This window comes from Carettochelys insculpta, chromosome 1, assembly GCF_033958435.1.
Source record: "Carettochelys insculpta isolate YL-2023 chromosome 1, ASM3395843v1, whole genome shotgun sequence".
Taxonomy (NCBI): Eukaryota; Metazoa; Chordata; order Testudines; family Carettochelyidae; genus Carettochelys; species Carettochelys insculpta.
The window spans coordinates 32727011-32744185 of NC_134137.1; the positions used below are offsets into that span (position 1 = coordinate 32727011).

Sequence of the window (17175 nt, forward strand, 5' to 3'; positions counted from 1 at the left end):
CTGTTATGTAAATGGCTTATGTCAGTGATGAAAAATGATCAGGTATCTCTAGGTTTTACCATCAATCTTGAATCACCAGAATTCACATTAAATGATTTAGTCATCTGAATTACATATACAAATGTTTTGTCACGTAGAAAGTGTTGTCCAATAGTCTAATGATTAAATGTAGTTACTGGACCGTTTTGATATTTTCAGGAAAATTTGATTTTTAACATGCCTGTTTGGGTTGAGTTTTCTAATGTTTTCATTGTGTAATATCACATTATAACACAAAAGAAAAAGAGTTAAATTCAAACCATTTCAGGTTTGTCCAAACAAAATGTTTCAATTGACCTGTAATGAATTTTCTGAGTTTTCCTTCACAGAGAATTTCAAAATTTCAGAATGAAGCCAGATTTTGAAATTATGGAGTTCTTTGTCAAACAGACCTTCTGTTTTCCATGAAGCTTTAAAAATTAATTGCCCTCCCTCAGGTAAGGGATGAACCCCTGGCCAACTTTATGCACAAGTTGTGCCACTTACATTCACAGGAATGGTTTCTTACGTGAGTCTGGGCTGTAATGGACTGACATTATACTCTCAATAGACAACTAGCCAAGAAAGATGCTACCTAGCTGTGTGAGCTGTTGTTTAGATCTTGTTGCCTTTTCCTAAAGGAAACATGATGAGCACAAATGGTTGTGAAGATTGATTTTTAAGTCATTTTTAATTCTGAAATTTTCAACTTTTGTGGGGGGTGGGGGCGGGAAGGGGGGTGAAATTTTGGCAGAAAATATCCCTGTTTTTCATCCAGCTCTAATGCTGAAATTAAATCTGTCAATAGAGAGGGATGCACCCTGTCGCAGGTCTGACACAGCTTTGTGTGTTCTGCCATCAGGGCTGTTTGCAGGGCAGTTGCTGGTACGCTTGTTGCAAAGAAAGGGATCGCTCACTACTAGCATGTGAACAATCACCTAGTAGGAGAAGAGCCGGGTCACTGATGGTCACAGCTGGGCTGAAGGGCGCGTAGATCATGCTGGACTAGAGAATCAACCAGCACCCCAGTAGGCCTAAAGATTATATCCTCTTTCCTGGAACTACTTCTGCAAATCCCTATTGCAGGTCCCATGGCTATGCAGGGGCTGTAAATCGAGAGGATGCTGCTGAGTGGAGAGTTACCTTTCTGTTCCTTCAGATACTAAAATAACAATTTCTGCAGTGTTCTTGTGAACCTGAAGGTGAGGATGCTGAGCTCTGGTCAGTGAGGCACTTCAGTCAGCTCCTCTGTCTGGCTAATGAAACACTGAGATCCTTTCTGCTGGTGACTCCTGACCTCATGTTCAAGCAGTCTTGGATTATTTCCTGGAAAGAAAAAGGTCTTTGCTTTCATCCCGTGGCAGAGGCAAAGAAGCAGCCTTGTGCTGGCCATGTACTGAGAGGTGATTCTGTTCTGCTGGCTCCTTTTAAAAAATAAAAGCCTCACATCTGTTGAATTTGCTCCCCTTTGACCTTTCATTTTGTGAGACTGTTACGGCACACCAAGGGGCAAGCTGGAGTCCATATACAGCATCCATCAAAACAGATGCAGTCAGGGATTGTCAGGTGTCCTGCCTGGGGCATTTTAGTTATCTGCTCATTTGTGTGGCTGTGGCTTGTGTATGTGTAATTTGTGTGTACTATATGACACATTTGCACTTTCAGTATGTAGCATGTTCCATTTGATGATCTAAAAGGGACCTGGTCAGTCATTTACCTCTAAGAGTGGCAGTAATACAAAGCCAGGCTGTGAGCCAGGGAGTTCTGGCTCATGGGGCTCTGCTCATCCCACCACCGCACTGCTGAATCTCAGGCACTGTGCTGGAATAAGCCGACCCTCTGGGGCTTTGCATAGTTTTAGGTTTTTTAACAAGGTGCCAGCTTACCTCTGGCATGTGGCCTAGAGTCAGTGTGCTTCTCTGATAGAACTGCTCTTGTTCCTGTCTCTCTTCCAGACAAAGAGCACTTGAAGGAGAGGGAGAAACTGGAAACGGAATTGGCAGCCTTACGCTCTACCAGTGAGGATCAGCGGAGACACATTGAAATCCTGGACCAGGCACTGAACAATGCTCAGGCCAAGGCCATCAAACTGGAAGAAGAGGTGAGATGAGGGCATCATTCTCTCTCCTTCGCTGCAATGGCTGCTGGTGTTTTGTATGCGTATCAGAGCTATACCTCTGCCCTGGGCCTTAACCCTTTCCAGCACAGGAGTGGCAGCCCCAGACTCTCTTCCAAACAGAGAACAATTATAAAAAACTCAGCCTAACAGGATATGAAAGGAAACCACAATCATAGATGCTTTCTGTATAAACAAACGCTTGTCTGAATTTAATAGGCTCCTTTCTTTTTAAAATACCCCATCTACCACTTGTGGACTTCATGAGACAGTATCTGATATAGGGACAGTCCATTTCTCCTCAAAGAATCCCAGTGTGAATAAATGTAGTGTGTCTAGGTCTATAAACAGTGCAGAAATGCAGCCATTTCTGGAATGAAGGGTGGCAGTCAGCCAGTTTAATTAGTTCACGGAACTCAACACAAGAGGGCTAGATCGCTTGCTTTCAGGCATATTAAAAGAGAGGGCGGAGGTGCTCTGATATTTAACAAATCTTTGAATACAGTGAAGTTTGAAAGGACTGGAAAAAAACCTAAATATTATCTAGCAACATTATCAACGCTTCCATTGCTCACTGGCCTCCTGAAAGACATTTCGGGGTAAATTAGCACTAAATAACAGCACAGAACAATGACAGTCAGGTCTGGTGACTGTAAACAAACTCTATGGGACCACGGGAAACTTGGCCTCAGTCATGGACATCTGGCTAACTAAAATCATGCTGGACTACAGAAGTTGCTGAATGAGAGAATGCCAGACTAGAGAGGTTGGACCTGTAGTCTACTCAGTGTAAGAAATGTGACTTGGTATTACACAACATTCTGATTACAGATTAGCACAATGCAAAAATCAATGGAGTCTTTCTTAAATGTATTAAAAACTGGTTAACTGATTAGATCACAAAAGTCATTGTAAATGGGGATTAGTCATCCAATGGGGATGTTTCTAACGGTTCTGTTCTTGGCCCTATGCTATTCAATCTGTTTGTCAATCATTTGGATGCGAACATAAAAGTATTCCTAGTAAAGTTTACAGGGTTCTGTAAAGGGCTACGAGAATGAAGTGAGATCTGGAAACCCTGTTTTACAATGAGACTAAAGAAAACCAGTTTATTTAGATTACCCATGTGTTAAGAGGTGATTCAACTACAGTATCAGAATATCAGAGAGGTAGCTGAGTTAGTCTGTATCTTCAAAACTCCATATTAACTGCTTATAATGAGCCACATCCACCCTGAGCTGAATAGACCTTGTCAACTCTGGCCCTCCCCTTTACTGAGACTTCCTCTTTAGATCCTTCTCTGAAACACGCCCCCTCCCCCATGCATCCAAAGAAGTGGGTCTTTGCCCACGAAAGCTTATGCTCCAAAATATCTGTTAGTCTGTAAGGTGCCACAGGACTACTTGTAGTATCAGAATGTAGCTGTACTTAAGGAGAGCACTTTTGATAACCGAGAGCTCTTTAATGTGGGACAGATGAAGGCCTAACAGGCTCCAGGAGCTGAAGCTGAAAGTAGGCAAATGCAGACTAGAATGAAGGTATATATTTTCAGCAGTGCAGGCAATTAACCCTGGGAGCAATTTGCTGCAGGAGTTTAGCTTCCCCATCAGTTGAAGTCTTTAAATCGAGATTGACTGTCTTTCCAAAAGATCTGCTATATCTCAATCAGTATTTGAGTGTGATGCAGGAATCACTTGGTGAAATTCTCTGTTCAGTGTAAGCCCAGAGATTGAACCAAGATTATTACAGTGAGTCTTTCTGGTCTTATCTAGGAACAGTGGAAAGAGAGAGATTTTGAATAAGGATAAAATGCTACGGGTTTATTAATGTCTATGCAGATCAGATCAGATCAGATCTTGGTGATAGGGAGATTTGGCCATTGGTTTGGATGCTAGCTAGGATTTGAGAGACCCAGGCACAATTTACTGCTCTGATGCAATGTTCCTGTGTGACCATGGGCAAGTCGCTTAGTCCGTCTAGCCCATATGTTTAAGGTACTTAGCCATGGCTTCTCCCAGCAACATTGCTGCAGCACCTAACTGATTTAGGAAACTAAATCTTATTTTCAAAAGGTATTTAATCACTTCAGAGACAGGATCCCAATGAGATTCAAATCCTTTTTGAATGTCACATTCAAGCTTCTAAATCAGTCGGGAGTTGCAATGCTGTGCAGGAGTGCCCAAATGCTTTTAGTGAGTTGTGCCTCAATTCCCATTTGTACAATGGGGAAAATAATAATTTCCTAGTTCATTGTGAAGGTAAATACATTACAGTTTGTGATGTGCAGAGGTACTGCAGTGATAGGAGCCATACAGTTACCTTCTAAGGTCTTGTCTGTAAGATTCATAAACAGCAATGTGCATGTCATTCAATTGATCTCTCTGTCCAGGAAACATAATGTGGTGGATTTTCCTTCCTAGAATTTGAAGCACTGGTGCCAAAGAATCCAGGTATTTCAAACCTGATGATTAATTTAATCTGCACTATGCATACTCTGGAAGAAGTAAAGGGAGATGTGCATCTGCCAAGTGTTACTATTACAGTCTTCCCCTGCCTTATGAGGGTAATTCGTTCCTGAAAAACCCCTCTTAGGGTGAATTCTTGTAAGTCGAAAATGTAATTACCGTTAATTTCAATGGGAAAAAATGTTATGCATTCCTGAGCCCCAAAATTTACACCCATTTATGCTAAAACAACACTAAATCCCATTAAATCCGGTGCAAGGGGGCGGGCAGGGGAGAGCAGGGAACGGGGAGGCAGCCCAGCCTGAGCGCAGCTTAGGTTAAGCGAGGAGGGGGCACGTGCAGGGGCTAGCCGCATGGGGAGCTAGGCAGGCACAGGGGGCCCCCGGCTGGCGAGGGGCAATGCCTTGCTCGTGTGGGGCTGTGTGGCAGAGAGGCCCCGCCGATGGCAGCCAAGGCAGCAGCGGCGGGCGAGCCAGGCGCTAAATGGGAGGGAGCGCCACAGACAGCAAGCAGCGCCCGAGGCACAGCTGCGCAGGGCAGGCAGCGGCAGCCCCCTAGCTACCCAGGGGGTGAGTGGCAGTGGCAGGGCCGGGAAGGGCTGCGCTCCCAGCATCCATGTCTTGCAGAGCGGCGTGATCTACCGCTGGGACTCGGACGAGTCTACCTCCTTGCACCAGACTGCTGTCCTCTCGCAGGGCGCCTCCAGCCCTGCTGCATGGCCTTTTCATCAAGACCAATGCAGCCAACTCCATCTCCTTAGCGCTTGCCTACCAGAGATGCCAGCCTCCAAATCGGTCCTCGTAAATAAGAAATGCCTCGTAAACTGAAGTAGGGGTATTAAATCAAACTCCTTGTAAAGTTGAATTCTCATAACTCGAATGGGCTTATCTCGGGGTATGACGGTACTTTATTTTAGGCCAAATAAGCCATCTGTTTTCCAACACAACTTTTAAAATAACAGGGTATATGTCAATTACAGACTCCATACTGTTCTGCTTAAAGTCATTTGCCATTGACTTAGTTACAAAGTAAGTGAATAAAGGAACAGTTGGGGTAGCAGAACAAGTTTAGATGGAATAGTCAATGAAGGCACTAGACTGGGATTCAAGTCCTTACTCAGCCAAAGACTTTCTCTTGATCTTGGACAAATCACAGAGCCTTTCTGTGGCTCCATCTCCCATTTGTAAGCTGAGCTTTTAAATCCTTCCATTTTCCCACCTTTGGTCAATTTCTAGTCACAAAATTAACCAACATTTTCCAAGGAGACCACTAATTTTGTCTCTCTCTAATTTTGTCTCTCACTTTTCGGTTGCCTGACATGAGACATGTTAAGATGAGCATTTCTGAAGTTATGGGCAGCATTCTGGAAAAAGGAGTTTTTAAATATAATTTGGAATATATGAAATGAAAGAAAAAATACTAGAGAGGAAAAACTACACTTTTATTAAGGTTTTACCAGCTGTAGATCTTGGTAAATCTCTAGGGATTTCTTGTGTCACCAGAACAACAAGAAGTCTTGTGGTACCTTATGGACTAACAGATACTTGTGTTACCAGAACATCATAGATAATTTAAAAAGCTTTTTGTAGTAAACTGGGGCAATCATAATTAAAAGTTAACAGTGAAATGATTTAAAAAATGTAAACCTTACTCATTTAAAACCCTCCTATGTAAATCTTCTTTCTATGGAATGCCCGTTAATAGAAGTATTTTATTTTAAAATATGAAGGTAACATTACCACTTTATATGGCATTAGTGTGAATGTTACTGAGATAGTATTCAGTGTGGTGTCCGCACGTCATAAAAGATGTTGAATACTTGGAAAGGGCTCAGAAGAGAGGTCTACAAGCATACCCAATAGTGCGACTCTAAAGAAGCTCAGTCTATTTAGTTTATTCAAGAGACTGTTAAGAAATGACTTGTAGAGCCCTGCTGATCTTCAGATGTCCTCTTTATATCTGCAGGGATCCGCATCCACATGTTTGGAAATTGCAGACATATGCAAATTTTGTATCCGTGCAGGGCACTAACAAATTGATCCCAGTCTACATTTGTGTGCATCAGAAAGATATTTCCAACAGGAGAGAGCTCTTTAATTTAGCATTAAAAGGCATAAGAGCCAGTGGTTGAAAGCTAAAGTTAGACAACTTCAATATAGAAGTAGATGTGCACTTTTAATAGTGAGAGTAATGAACCTTTGGACCAAATTTACTAGGGATGTGGTGAATTCTCCATTATTTGTAGTCTTTAAGTCATGACTGGGTGTGTTTTTTTTTAAAAGAGACACATAGCTCGGACCAAAACCACAACGAGTCCCGTGGCACCAGGAAAACTAACACGTTTATCGGGGCAACAGCTTTTGTGGACTGGAGTCCAAATAAATATGTTAGTCTTTAAGGTGCCACAGAACTCCTTGTTGCTTTAGCTGGGGAAAAAAAAGACTAACTACCTCTCTGAAAATAGCTTAGACTATAATGGCTTTCATGTAGAAACTCATAGGTGATGCTCTATGGTCCGTCCTATGGAGGAGGTCAGGCTAGGTGATCATAATAGTGCCTTCTGACCTTAAAATATATACATTTAGGGCTAGAAAGTGGTTGATCCAAAAGAACAACTTTCTTTCCTGATCATTGGGCCAGGACCAGAACCTGGAAAAGTTTACCAATGCTGTGGATTTTTCTGTTGTTCCATTAAATGTTTGTTGCCCTAATAGGTCATGATTTATTGGCTCACACAACTATATCATTCTTATTACACTCTTGCTTTAGTTCAGTACTGAGCCGACTAGCAGTTTTTCCCTACCCAATTTCTCCTGTTCCATTTAGCAAACATTTTTACTTTAATTTTTAGAAGAATAGTAAGCCCTCAATTTAACGGACTAATGGGGGGAAGGGGTGCCCGTTAATGACAGAAGTCCATTATATCCGAATGGTTACACTGTATGATGATGCACTGACCTTCCCTGCCCATCACTCACTCCTGACCTCTGCCCCCCACCCTTACCTTCCCTGCTCCTGCCCCTTTCTTCCCCTCACACCTCCAACTCCCTCTCCCAATTACCAGGAGAGGAGCTGAACGTTGGCCTGGCTCCTTCCACTCCTGCAGCTCTCAGCGCTGCCGCTCCGAGCCGCCTACGCGAAGGTAGAGCATGGCCACCCCCAGCCTGCCAGTGGGCAGCAGCCTCCAACACTGTGGCTGCTTCTCAGCACCATTGCAGTCAGTGTTGGCCAGGTGCCGACATGCTCCACGCACACAGGGCTGCAGGTGGAGAACTCCTGCACCCAACCACAGGTCCCCTAGCCCTGGCTCCTCTGGCCCTGGTGGCCCCAGCTGCTGCAATGGCCCCTCCAGCCCCAGCCACTCCGGCAGCTCCTCCAGGGCCAGTGGCGGCTCTGGGAGTCTCTGGCATGTATTTGGGGTGTGGGCAGGGGGCTGGCAGGCAGCAGCCGTGATTTCCGAAGTCCGCTATGGCGAGGCCTGTTAAATCGAGGGTTTACTGTACGTATGCAAATTTGAAATTACAGACTGGGCAGGGGTGTCAGAATTGCCCAGTGATGATGATAATTCATTATTATTTATGGACAAGTGAGCTACAGTTTTGTGTATGATAAACGAAAAATTTAACTAAGGGCTTAATACTGTGAAACTTAAACAAGTCCATTCCTTTACTATAGTGAATAAAATTACACACGTTCTTCAGCGTTGCGGGACTGGACCCTAAAGTCCAATGACATAGTGAAATTTTGCATTTGGCTAAAGCAATGTGATTCCTTTGCAGACAACAGGGTTTCTCAGTTACGAACGAGAGATAATGTGGCTTGGAGTGTCTTTATTGTTACTGATGATGAATAAAGTATAAAGAATCCAGCTTGACCCTCCAGTCCCAGGCTCAGTTTGCAGGGCTTGTGGTTAGTAAAACCATCTTTTTATTTGTAAACTGAGCACCTCTGATCAGTAAATCACTAAGGGATCGTGAACATCGTCTCCTACAATCCACACTTGCAGAATCATTCCCGTCCCCCTTGAGAGTGTAATCTTCTGCTTGCATAAAAATCCTTTTTCAGTGTAATCTGTGGGAAGGTGCATAGCTTGATTTAGCATAGTGGTGGAAGAATGCCACCTGTTCTGATGAAAATATCTGAGCCCCTACTTGGAATTGCTAAGAGCTTCATGCAAAGGACCACTTACAAGAAAGCATATGCAATCCACAGTAACAACTATTTTGGCTCTATAAAACTCAAGAAGAAAGCTGTGTATTCCAGAGACGCATCTAATAGGACATTAGCTATTAACTAATTCATGAAGAGAGCTGGTCAGAAATTTTCCAATGAAAAAATTTTGGTCAAAAAATGCCAGTTCATCAAAACCAACATTCTTCACAAACCAGAAGCAGGACTTTTTGTTTTGAAATTTAAGGGCATAAGACAAAAAAATTCTAGAAAAGATGATCAAAATCAAAATGAAGTACGTTGAAATTATCAAACTGAAATAATTTGATTAACATGAAATGAAAAAAGTTAACTTTCTGGTATGCAAAAATTTAAGATTTTGATTTTTGTCCTGATTTGAGAGGGGCAAAAATACTGAACTCCTTTGTGAAACTGGAAAGCTGTTTATATGTATACAGACATCACATTTTATAGAGAACTCCTCTAACCTTAACCATGTTAAACATTAGTCTTTCAACCTCCTTCTTGGCCTGTGAAATGTGCAAAGAGCCAAAGTCATGTGAGCACAAATAAATGAGGAAGCACAGGAGTAACTGTGTATCCAGACTAGAAGCCAGGAATCCCGTGTATGCTAGGAATCAGCTGTGATTTTGGACAAGTCATATTAACCTTTCTGGCTCAAATTCAGTTTTCTCAAGTGGCAGCAATTACACCAATTTCTGTAAAGTCTATATTTAACAAAATTCAAGCTATCTCACCCCAATTCCTCGGCTGAATGAAATTTTCAGTAAGACTATAAATGTTTACTTGGTTTGGATTGGCAGCCTTAGTTTATATTAATTGATTTTTTTTTTTTGTACAACAAAGCAGGCATGTTTTGAAGGGATTTAAACATTTACGTTGTTGTGATGGAAGAACAAGAACACAGTGTCACCAGAGAGAGGCATTGCAGCCTGCTGGGTGAAGTCTTGAATCTGTCTACAGTAGAGCACTCAAGCAATTAAAAAATTAATCATGATTAATCACGTGATTTTAAAAAATCGTGATTAATTGTTCTGTTAAACAATAATTTAGGTTGTTTTTTTTTTAAAAATAGCTTGAATGATTTTAGAGAAGTAAACTGGAACATGGGAACCCTAAGAGACCAGAACCTGAAGGCAACCACAACCTAAGTTTTAATTTTCTACAAATATCCTGATTTGCAAGTCAAAACTAACAGTTTTTGAATGTTTGGGTTTAGCAGTACTGCAGGGGATGCAGCATGAGATATTTTAATCCACACCTCATTTGCATCTTCCACTGTGCTCATTATCATGCCCCTTGAGGAAGTGGGGGGCAATGTAGATGCAGCCATGCAGAGTCCTAGGACAGGAAAAAGGCATCCACAAGAGCCATTCTCCTTGCAGGACCAGGATTTTATTTGGTTTTGTGCCTCTGGCAGAGAGGCCAGTTTCTGACAGAGGAAAGTGAACCAACCAGCATGAACCTAGTCCATGTGTGGGGACAGGAGAAAGGGGAATTCCTACCTGAGACCTGGGAGCTGTCAGTCTATGACCTAAAGCATAACATTCCATTAACCCTCTTTACCAAGGATATTGGTATGCTCCAGGCCTTTTGAAAAATGTAATCACAACCTTTAAGTTTATTGAGCACTCTCTCTTGTTCCCTAGACGATATATTGCACCTTCATCAAAGTATTCACATGGCTACCATCCTGCAAGCCAGCTGTTTTCTGAGTTAATTCTATCACTTTCACTTTTTCACCCACTGCCTCTCCCCCAGCAGCTAGTAAATTACTTTCCAATCAACATGCAAACTTTTTGTTATGGGTGGTAAATGGTATAGCAAACTTGCTGCAAGTCAGGGCTTGCAAAATTAGCGTTTAAATGGTCTAAGGGAATGCAAAGCAATCTCTAGTGCAAAACAAAGTGGAATCTCTGCTTTGGATTACAACAGCTTCAGGCACTAGACAGTGTAAAAAACTAGCACGGTCAATTAACAAGCATTAATGCATCTAAACTTTTTTCAAGGTGTTCAGTCTGCCCTGCATTAATTGCACACATTAAAACACACCAATTGACAGCCCTAGTTTACAGCAGTCATAAGTGATATGCATGCTAGTTTAGGGTTAACACCCTAGCTTCCTGGGAGGGAAGACTTTATCTCAGCCACTTTTGATAGAAACAATTGACATTTTGGATTGGATCTGATCCACAGAGGTGCTCAGTAACTGCAACTCCAACTGACTTCGCTACAGGGCACAATTAGGGCCATTTTTTATCACAGTTGCTTCCCTAGGATCAGTTTTCACAGAAGGCTTTGATGTCCTGCTCACTAATATGTGCCCTGGGAGGTCTGTGGTATATCTGAACTTTCCCCCAGTGGTAATCCCTGCCATGTTTCAATATCATTCTACATTGTTGTCATGCAATTACCACTTCCTTAGCACATGGGATGGAGTAAGAATAATGACTCAAATAGTAGCTATGATGTGCTGAATGTCTGCATCAATTCGTCTGCTTATAAGGCAATAGAAAAAAGTCAGCAGTCCCACTTCCATCAGCACCTATTAGGGTATGCTACTTGAGTAAGTCAGGGATTAGTCTCAGGCCATAAAATAAACAAGTTGCTGTGCCTTCATTAGGAGTAAGAATGACTTTAACTGATACTAACATTCACTCTATATGTATGTTTGACCTAACCCTGGATAGACAGGAAAACTTCTGCAAACCATCCAGCATATGTATGCTTTCAGCTAAAGGGCTGCAGATATCTTTCCCATCGTCAGGAGATGAAGTATGCAGACATGCAGGGTTACGGGTTATTTTAGAGTCCTAGAGTTGATAGCTAGAAGGGACCATTAGATCATCTAAGCTCCTATATATCACAGGGCAGTTACATTTCACCCAGTTATCCCCATCTTGACCCTGATAATGTGCTTGGCTAAGCACTGGTCTTGATTTGTAGACCTCAGGAGATCCATCCATCACTTCCCTTGGTATTTCATCCAGGTGATTAGTCACTCCACTGCTAAAGACATAAAGCTAAGTTCTAATTTGAATGCGTCTGGCTTCAGCTTCCAGTCACTGGCTCTTCTGCCTTTCTCCACTAGATTAAAGAGCCCTGTGGCACCCAGCATTTTCTCCCTGGGAAGCTTTAGCATCAGTGAAAGTCACATTTCCATGCAACATTACAAGCTGGTGATTTATGGGATCACATCACAGCCTGATTTATAGACATAAATATACCACGAACATCTGGCGGCTTCTCTTCTGTTAATGATGTGTCCCTTGTGCTCTGCTCCCAGTTGCGTAAGAAGCAGGCCTATGTTGAGAAAGTGGAGAAGCTGCAGCAGGCCTTGACCCAGCTCCAGGCAGCATGTGAGAAACGGGAGCAGATGGAGCGGCGTTTGCGCACACGGCTGGAGAGGGAGCTGGATTCGCTGAGGATGCAGCAGGTGAGAGGCTGCTTGGTTGTGGGCCCCAAGCAAATCCATCCCTATGCCTGGGTAAATAAGGAGGGCATTGGTGCTCTGTACTCCTGGCATTACCTCCTGAGCGTTCCTTGGCAATGAGAACAGGAAGAGCAATGATCTCATCCTTTGCCACCGTGATGGTAACAGATACAAGGATGGTCTTTTGTTTGCCCATCCAAAACAATTTTCTTTCCCCTCTCCATGGTTGGGAGAGTGCAGTTTTGTGAGGCTTGAGTTAGGAGGTGCTTCCAAACCCTCCACTGTTTCTTCAGTTCTTCATTAGCGCGCCGCACTGCCTGCAAGGTTTCTGTCTGCTGTTGGCCACAGTTAGCTAAGCCTTTTTGTGGTCTCCACATTGGAGTAATGACGCAGTGCTTCTCTCAGGTCTGCCCTTGAAAGCCATTTGGAAGCTACAGCTCGTTCATCGTGCTTGCTTTGCAGGATGCCTATGACCAGGGCTTCAACAGCTGCCCTGCCTCTTTATTTGATACTGAGCACAACTCATTGTGATCCTTAAAGCCCTGCCTGGCTGAAGCTTAGTTATAGGAGGGCTCAGCGTTGTGACACCTGAGGTCAGCTGAAGTGCTCACACTTACAGACCCAAGTATCTGGAGGTTGGGTGTTTTCATAGAGGGGCCCTTCCTTGTGTCTCTCTTGAGAGGCCTTAAGTCAGATGCTGAAGTTAGAAAGCAAAGTACATAATGACGGACTTTGCTGATGAGGGCTGCATTGTGTGAATATTTATGTAGCACTCCTTGAACTCCTAGAGTCCTGACCCTAAATGCACTTGCCTTGGTGCAAAAACCAACAAAGCGTCTTCCTGGTTGCTAAATACTAAATAGCAAAAAGCAACCAGCTTAGTGACAAGCTAAATAAATATAGAAGCACTTTGCAGAACTGTCATATTGTTCGGACATTCTTACCAGTCTCTCTAGAGAGATTCAGGAGTTCCTGAGCTCCCTGGGGTGTTGTCAGGGTTCCTGCATTAGACCTGTGCAAGCACCTAATTCAGTCTTAAAGCTCTGAGTTTTCTATGCAGCCCTGAAACAGAAACCTGGATGCTCAATATTCATGACTGTAACAACGCGCATACTTTTTCATTTTTAAGCAGGACGCTCACTTTTAACGATATTAGCGGTCACCTCGATGGAGATTTCTGAATTTTTAGAGGAGTCCTTCACTTAGAAAAGCCCCTTTCATTGCTGATTTTACCTATAGATTGAGGAGATTGTATATTGTTTCACCACCACTTTTGCTCATTGACACTTGACTTTTTTCAGATGCTGGGGAGGCACTGGTAACTAACTGCTCTGTCGTTTAGGTTGAGGATAGTTATGCATCGAAATCAAGGGTTCCACTGCCTTGATATCTACAGAGAATACAAAAGTATTTCCAATACTTTATTGCACATGAAATTGATCTGAAGAAGTGGGTCTGTCCAACAAAAGCTCATCATCGAATAAATCATTTTGTTAGTCTTTAAAGTGCTACATTTCTGCTGCTCTATTTTGTTGGAGTACAGACGAACACGGCTGCCTCTCTGTTACAGAGAATACAGTGAACAACAAGAAGTCTCGTGGCACCTTATAGACTAACAGATATTTTGGAGCAGAAGCTGTCATGGGCAAAGACCTGCTTCATCGGATGCATGAGTGGGGGGGAGGTGGTTTGAGAGGGGTATTTAAAGAGTGGGGTCCCAGTAAGCGGGAGGGCCAGAGCTGACAAGGTCTATTCAGCAAGGTGGAAATGGCCCAGTATCAACAGTAGTTATCAAAAGAGGAAAAAACAAGTCAGATCAGGCAGGAGGATGTGAGCCTTTGTCAGAGTCTAATGGAGAGATATTAACACCCAGAGCAGAGAAACTGCCTTTGTAAGTCGCGAGCCTCTCCCAGTCTCTGTTTAATCCATGGTTAATGGAGTCAAATGGAGAATACAGTGCATCTTCTCCATTTTTTTTTCAAGACTATCCTTTGCACCAGATGTGTTCCACAGGGAGGATAGGTGGAAGGAGAGGGAAGCTAGAGGTGGGATGCAGGAGATGGGGAGGAGGGGATGTAGAGGAAAAGTGAGGAGTGTATGGCACTGTGTTGCATGCCTGTGGCAGTGCAGAGCAGCTGTAAACCCATCTCTACTGGCTAGTATGGTATGGCTGCTTTGTGCTGCTCCAGGGAGGAGGAAAAACACCAGAGTGCACATGTGAATCTGCCTAAAAAAGGCTTTAAATAAAATGATTTTTAAAAAAATATTTCAAGGCTGATGTGACACATCTTCATGTCATTAGAAGTATCACGAGGTAATGTTCTCTTTTGGTTCCAATTTAGGGTTTAATTATGAAAATTGTAGTTGAGGGGAAAAAAAAACCAAGGAAATTTGTAGACAAAACTGATGTTAGCCTGAAGTTAGGTTTGAGAGTACATTTATCGACCATTGAGGGTCAAATGTGTTACAGGAATGTTGCGGTAATCCTCCAAACAAGCATGATAAACCTAGGAAATTCAGAGCTCAGGCTAATCTTACCATAATCAAAATACGATACGGAACGGAAGTTCAGCATAGGCATAACTCAAACAACCTTGACTCACTCCTGAGGGGAAACAATGAGTGAAGGGGGATAGGAGAGGAAAGCAAAAAAAAAAAAAAACTAATGTGCTTCAAAATCAGTCTAACTGGGACTAAGCACTAAAATTCCTTCACTGTAATTATATGGTTATCACATGGCATCACTGCAGGGCAGAGCTAAGATCCTGAACTATAGCCAATAGAAGTAAGGAATTCATACACTCTCCATCCTTAACTTTGTAGTGCTGGCCCCCTGAACACTTCACCATTCAACTGTCTCATGTATAAAGTTTTGGGATTTACACCTGCTGGGGATCTGGCTAATCGGGTCTTTTTTGGAGTTTTATTGAAAATGCAAAATATTATTAAACCGAATCCTGTAGTACCAAACACTCAAACAGCATCTAAGAGCATTTTCATGACATTGGTTTAGTGTATGGAAATACATGCACACATCACAGTAATTTATGTGATTACAAAGTACCTCGGCTATTTTCTTATAAAAAGCTGGTACTCATCCCTGGGCAGGGGTGGGGGAACCCCACACCTCTGTGGCTGGGAGCAGGCTTGGGGTATGGAGACCCACTCGCAGCTCCAGCCATGCAAACCCTGGCCGGGGGGCGAGAACAACCTGCAGCTCGGTGGCTTGAAGCCATCAGGGGTGCATAGCCCCACCAGCAGCCCCAGCTGCAGGATTGTGTGGAGGTGCTGGTATCCAGTGCCAGCACAGACTGCCACAAGAAAGCCCTGCGAAGTACCATTCTTTCTGCTATTCCAGTTAATTATTTATATGTGGATTAAAAACTAAATTGGATGGAGGTGCAGAGTCACATGGTTCTGTGAGTGTTTCCTGGGGTCTCATTGCTCTTTTTGGGAGCCCTGCACCATGTACTTTGAGCATGTACAGCCTGAGCACAGTTATTCATCTAGGTAAGAAACTGTCTTTGTCCTTTTCACTTACCGCCCCCTTCCCAAAACAAATCATAATGTTTCTTTGGGGAGTAGATTAGTTCATGGCAAAGAAAAACAATACGAAGTCTGAGCAGAGAGAATTCCCAGCTGGCTGCCAGCGCTGATGTCAGAACGTGTGATTACTGAGAGTCAGTGAACGGCTATAGTGGTGCGTTAAGCCACCATTTGAGAAAAACAGCTGAAGGGTATAAAAAGGAACATAACTGAGGCATGACGAGTGATTTTAACTTAGAGAGTTCACATATTTCCCACTGTCGAGAAGCACTGCTGCTGCCAGAACCCTACTGCAATCGGGGGTTGTTATTGCTAAGACCTGGGGTGAATGGAGACACTGCTACACGGTGTTGCTGCTTAAAAGCAAAGGACTTGATTCTGCTCTTTGCTGCATGGGGGAAAATCGGAAATACCTCCATTGACTTTCACGGGGTTAGAACACTGTAAAATCAGGGTAAGCGAGAGGCAGATCAGTGCCCCAAAAGGGAAGATAATTACAGTTAAAGAACGTTAAATAATCTCATTTTCAGTGTTTGAATCTCAGAGAACCACATCAGTCTATGGTGTGATCAGAATGGGCTTCCAGATCAGATGCTGGATTTGGGCTCAGGGGATTTGGGGCAATCCCTGGTTTTGCCACAGGCTCTGTGGCTACATCTATATGGTGGATGCTATTTCAGAATACAAAGGCTTTTAACAGTGCCCAAAATAGTGCTGCTGTTTTCACAGTGCCTGAAATAGTGCTGCTATAGCACTGAGGAGTAATGAACCGTTTGGAATAACCCCTTATTCTGAAATTCGGTGCCATTTGGACAGCACCAAGTTTGGAATAAGGCATTTAAAAGTAATTTATTCAATTTGCATATCACAAATTGCATAAATTATTTTGAAAAAAAATCTCGCCATGTAGACATCGCCTGTGTGACCTCACAAGTTGCTCAGGCTTGAAGTGCCTCAATTCTCTTCAGGAAGGTGGAGAATCTGCAAATCTTTCTCTACTTCAAATGGAAGTTGTGGGATGGGGAGGAGTAAATGCATAAATACCAGGCAGGCGCTCAACTACTGCACCTTGCGAGTTGGGATTGTAATTCACCGTGTGTTTCAAGTGTTGTAATTCTGGAGCACCTCCTCCCTTCAGATTTTCACTTCAGAAGATTGCCTGGGCTTCCCTCTTTGGTTTGAGAGGAGGCTCTTCTGAATGTTTGTTGTGGGTTTTTTTTTAAATTTGAGAGAGGGACAAACTTGGGCTTATGGTAAAAACCTAGCTCTCCTTGTAACTGTGGGGTGAATCCCATCACTCCATAAAATGACACCTGCCATCGTTGTATCACAGTCCTATCTTTAGAATACAGAGTCATGCCAAATAAAAAGGACTTCTATGATTTCCTTCTCCCTGTTTCCTGGTG

General features: G+C 43.1%; 1 protein-coding gene across 7 annotated transcripts in view; it reads left to right on the forward strand.

Moving 5' to 3' along the window:
• AMOTL1 (angiomotin like 1) overlaps positions 1–17175 on the forward strand; it is a 104401-nt gene that overhangs the window by 69048 nt on the left and 18178 nt on the right. For all 7 annotated transcript variants that reach the window (XM_074984339.1, XM_074984324.1, XM_074984344.1 and 4 more), the window contains exons 6-7: positions 1974–2119; positions 12077–12226. In XM_074984339.1, coding sequence (XP_074840440.1) covers positions 1974–2119; positions 12077–12226 — 296 coding nt within the window. The remainder of the gene's footprint in view (positions 1–1973; positions 2120–12076; positions 12227–17175) is intronic.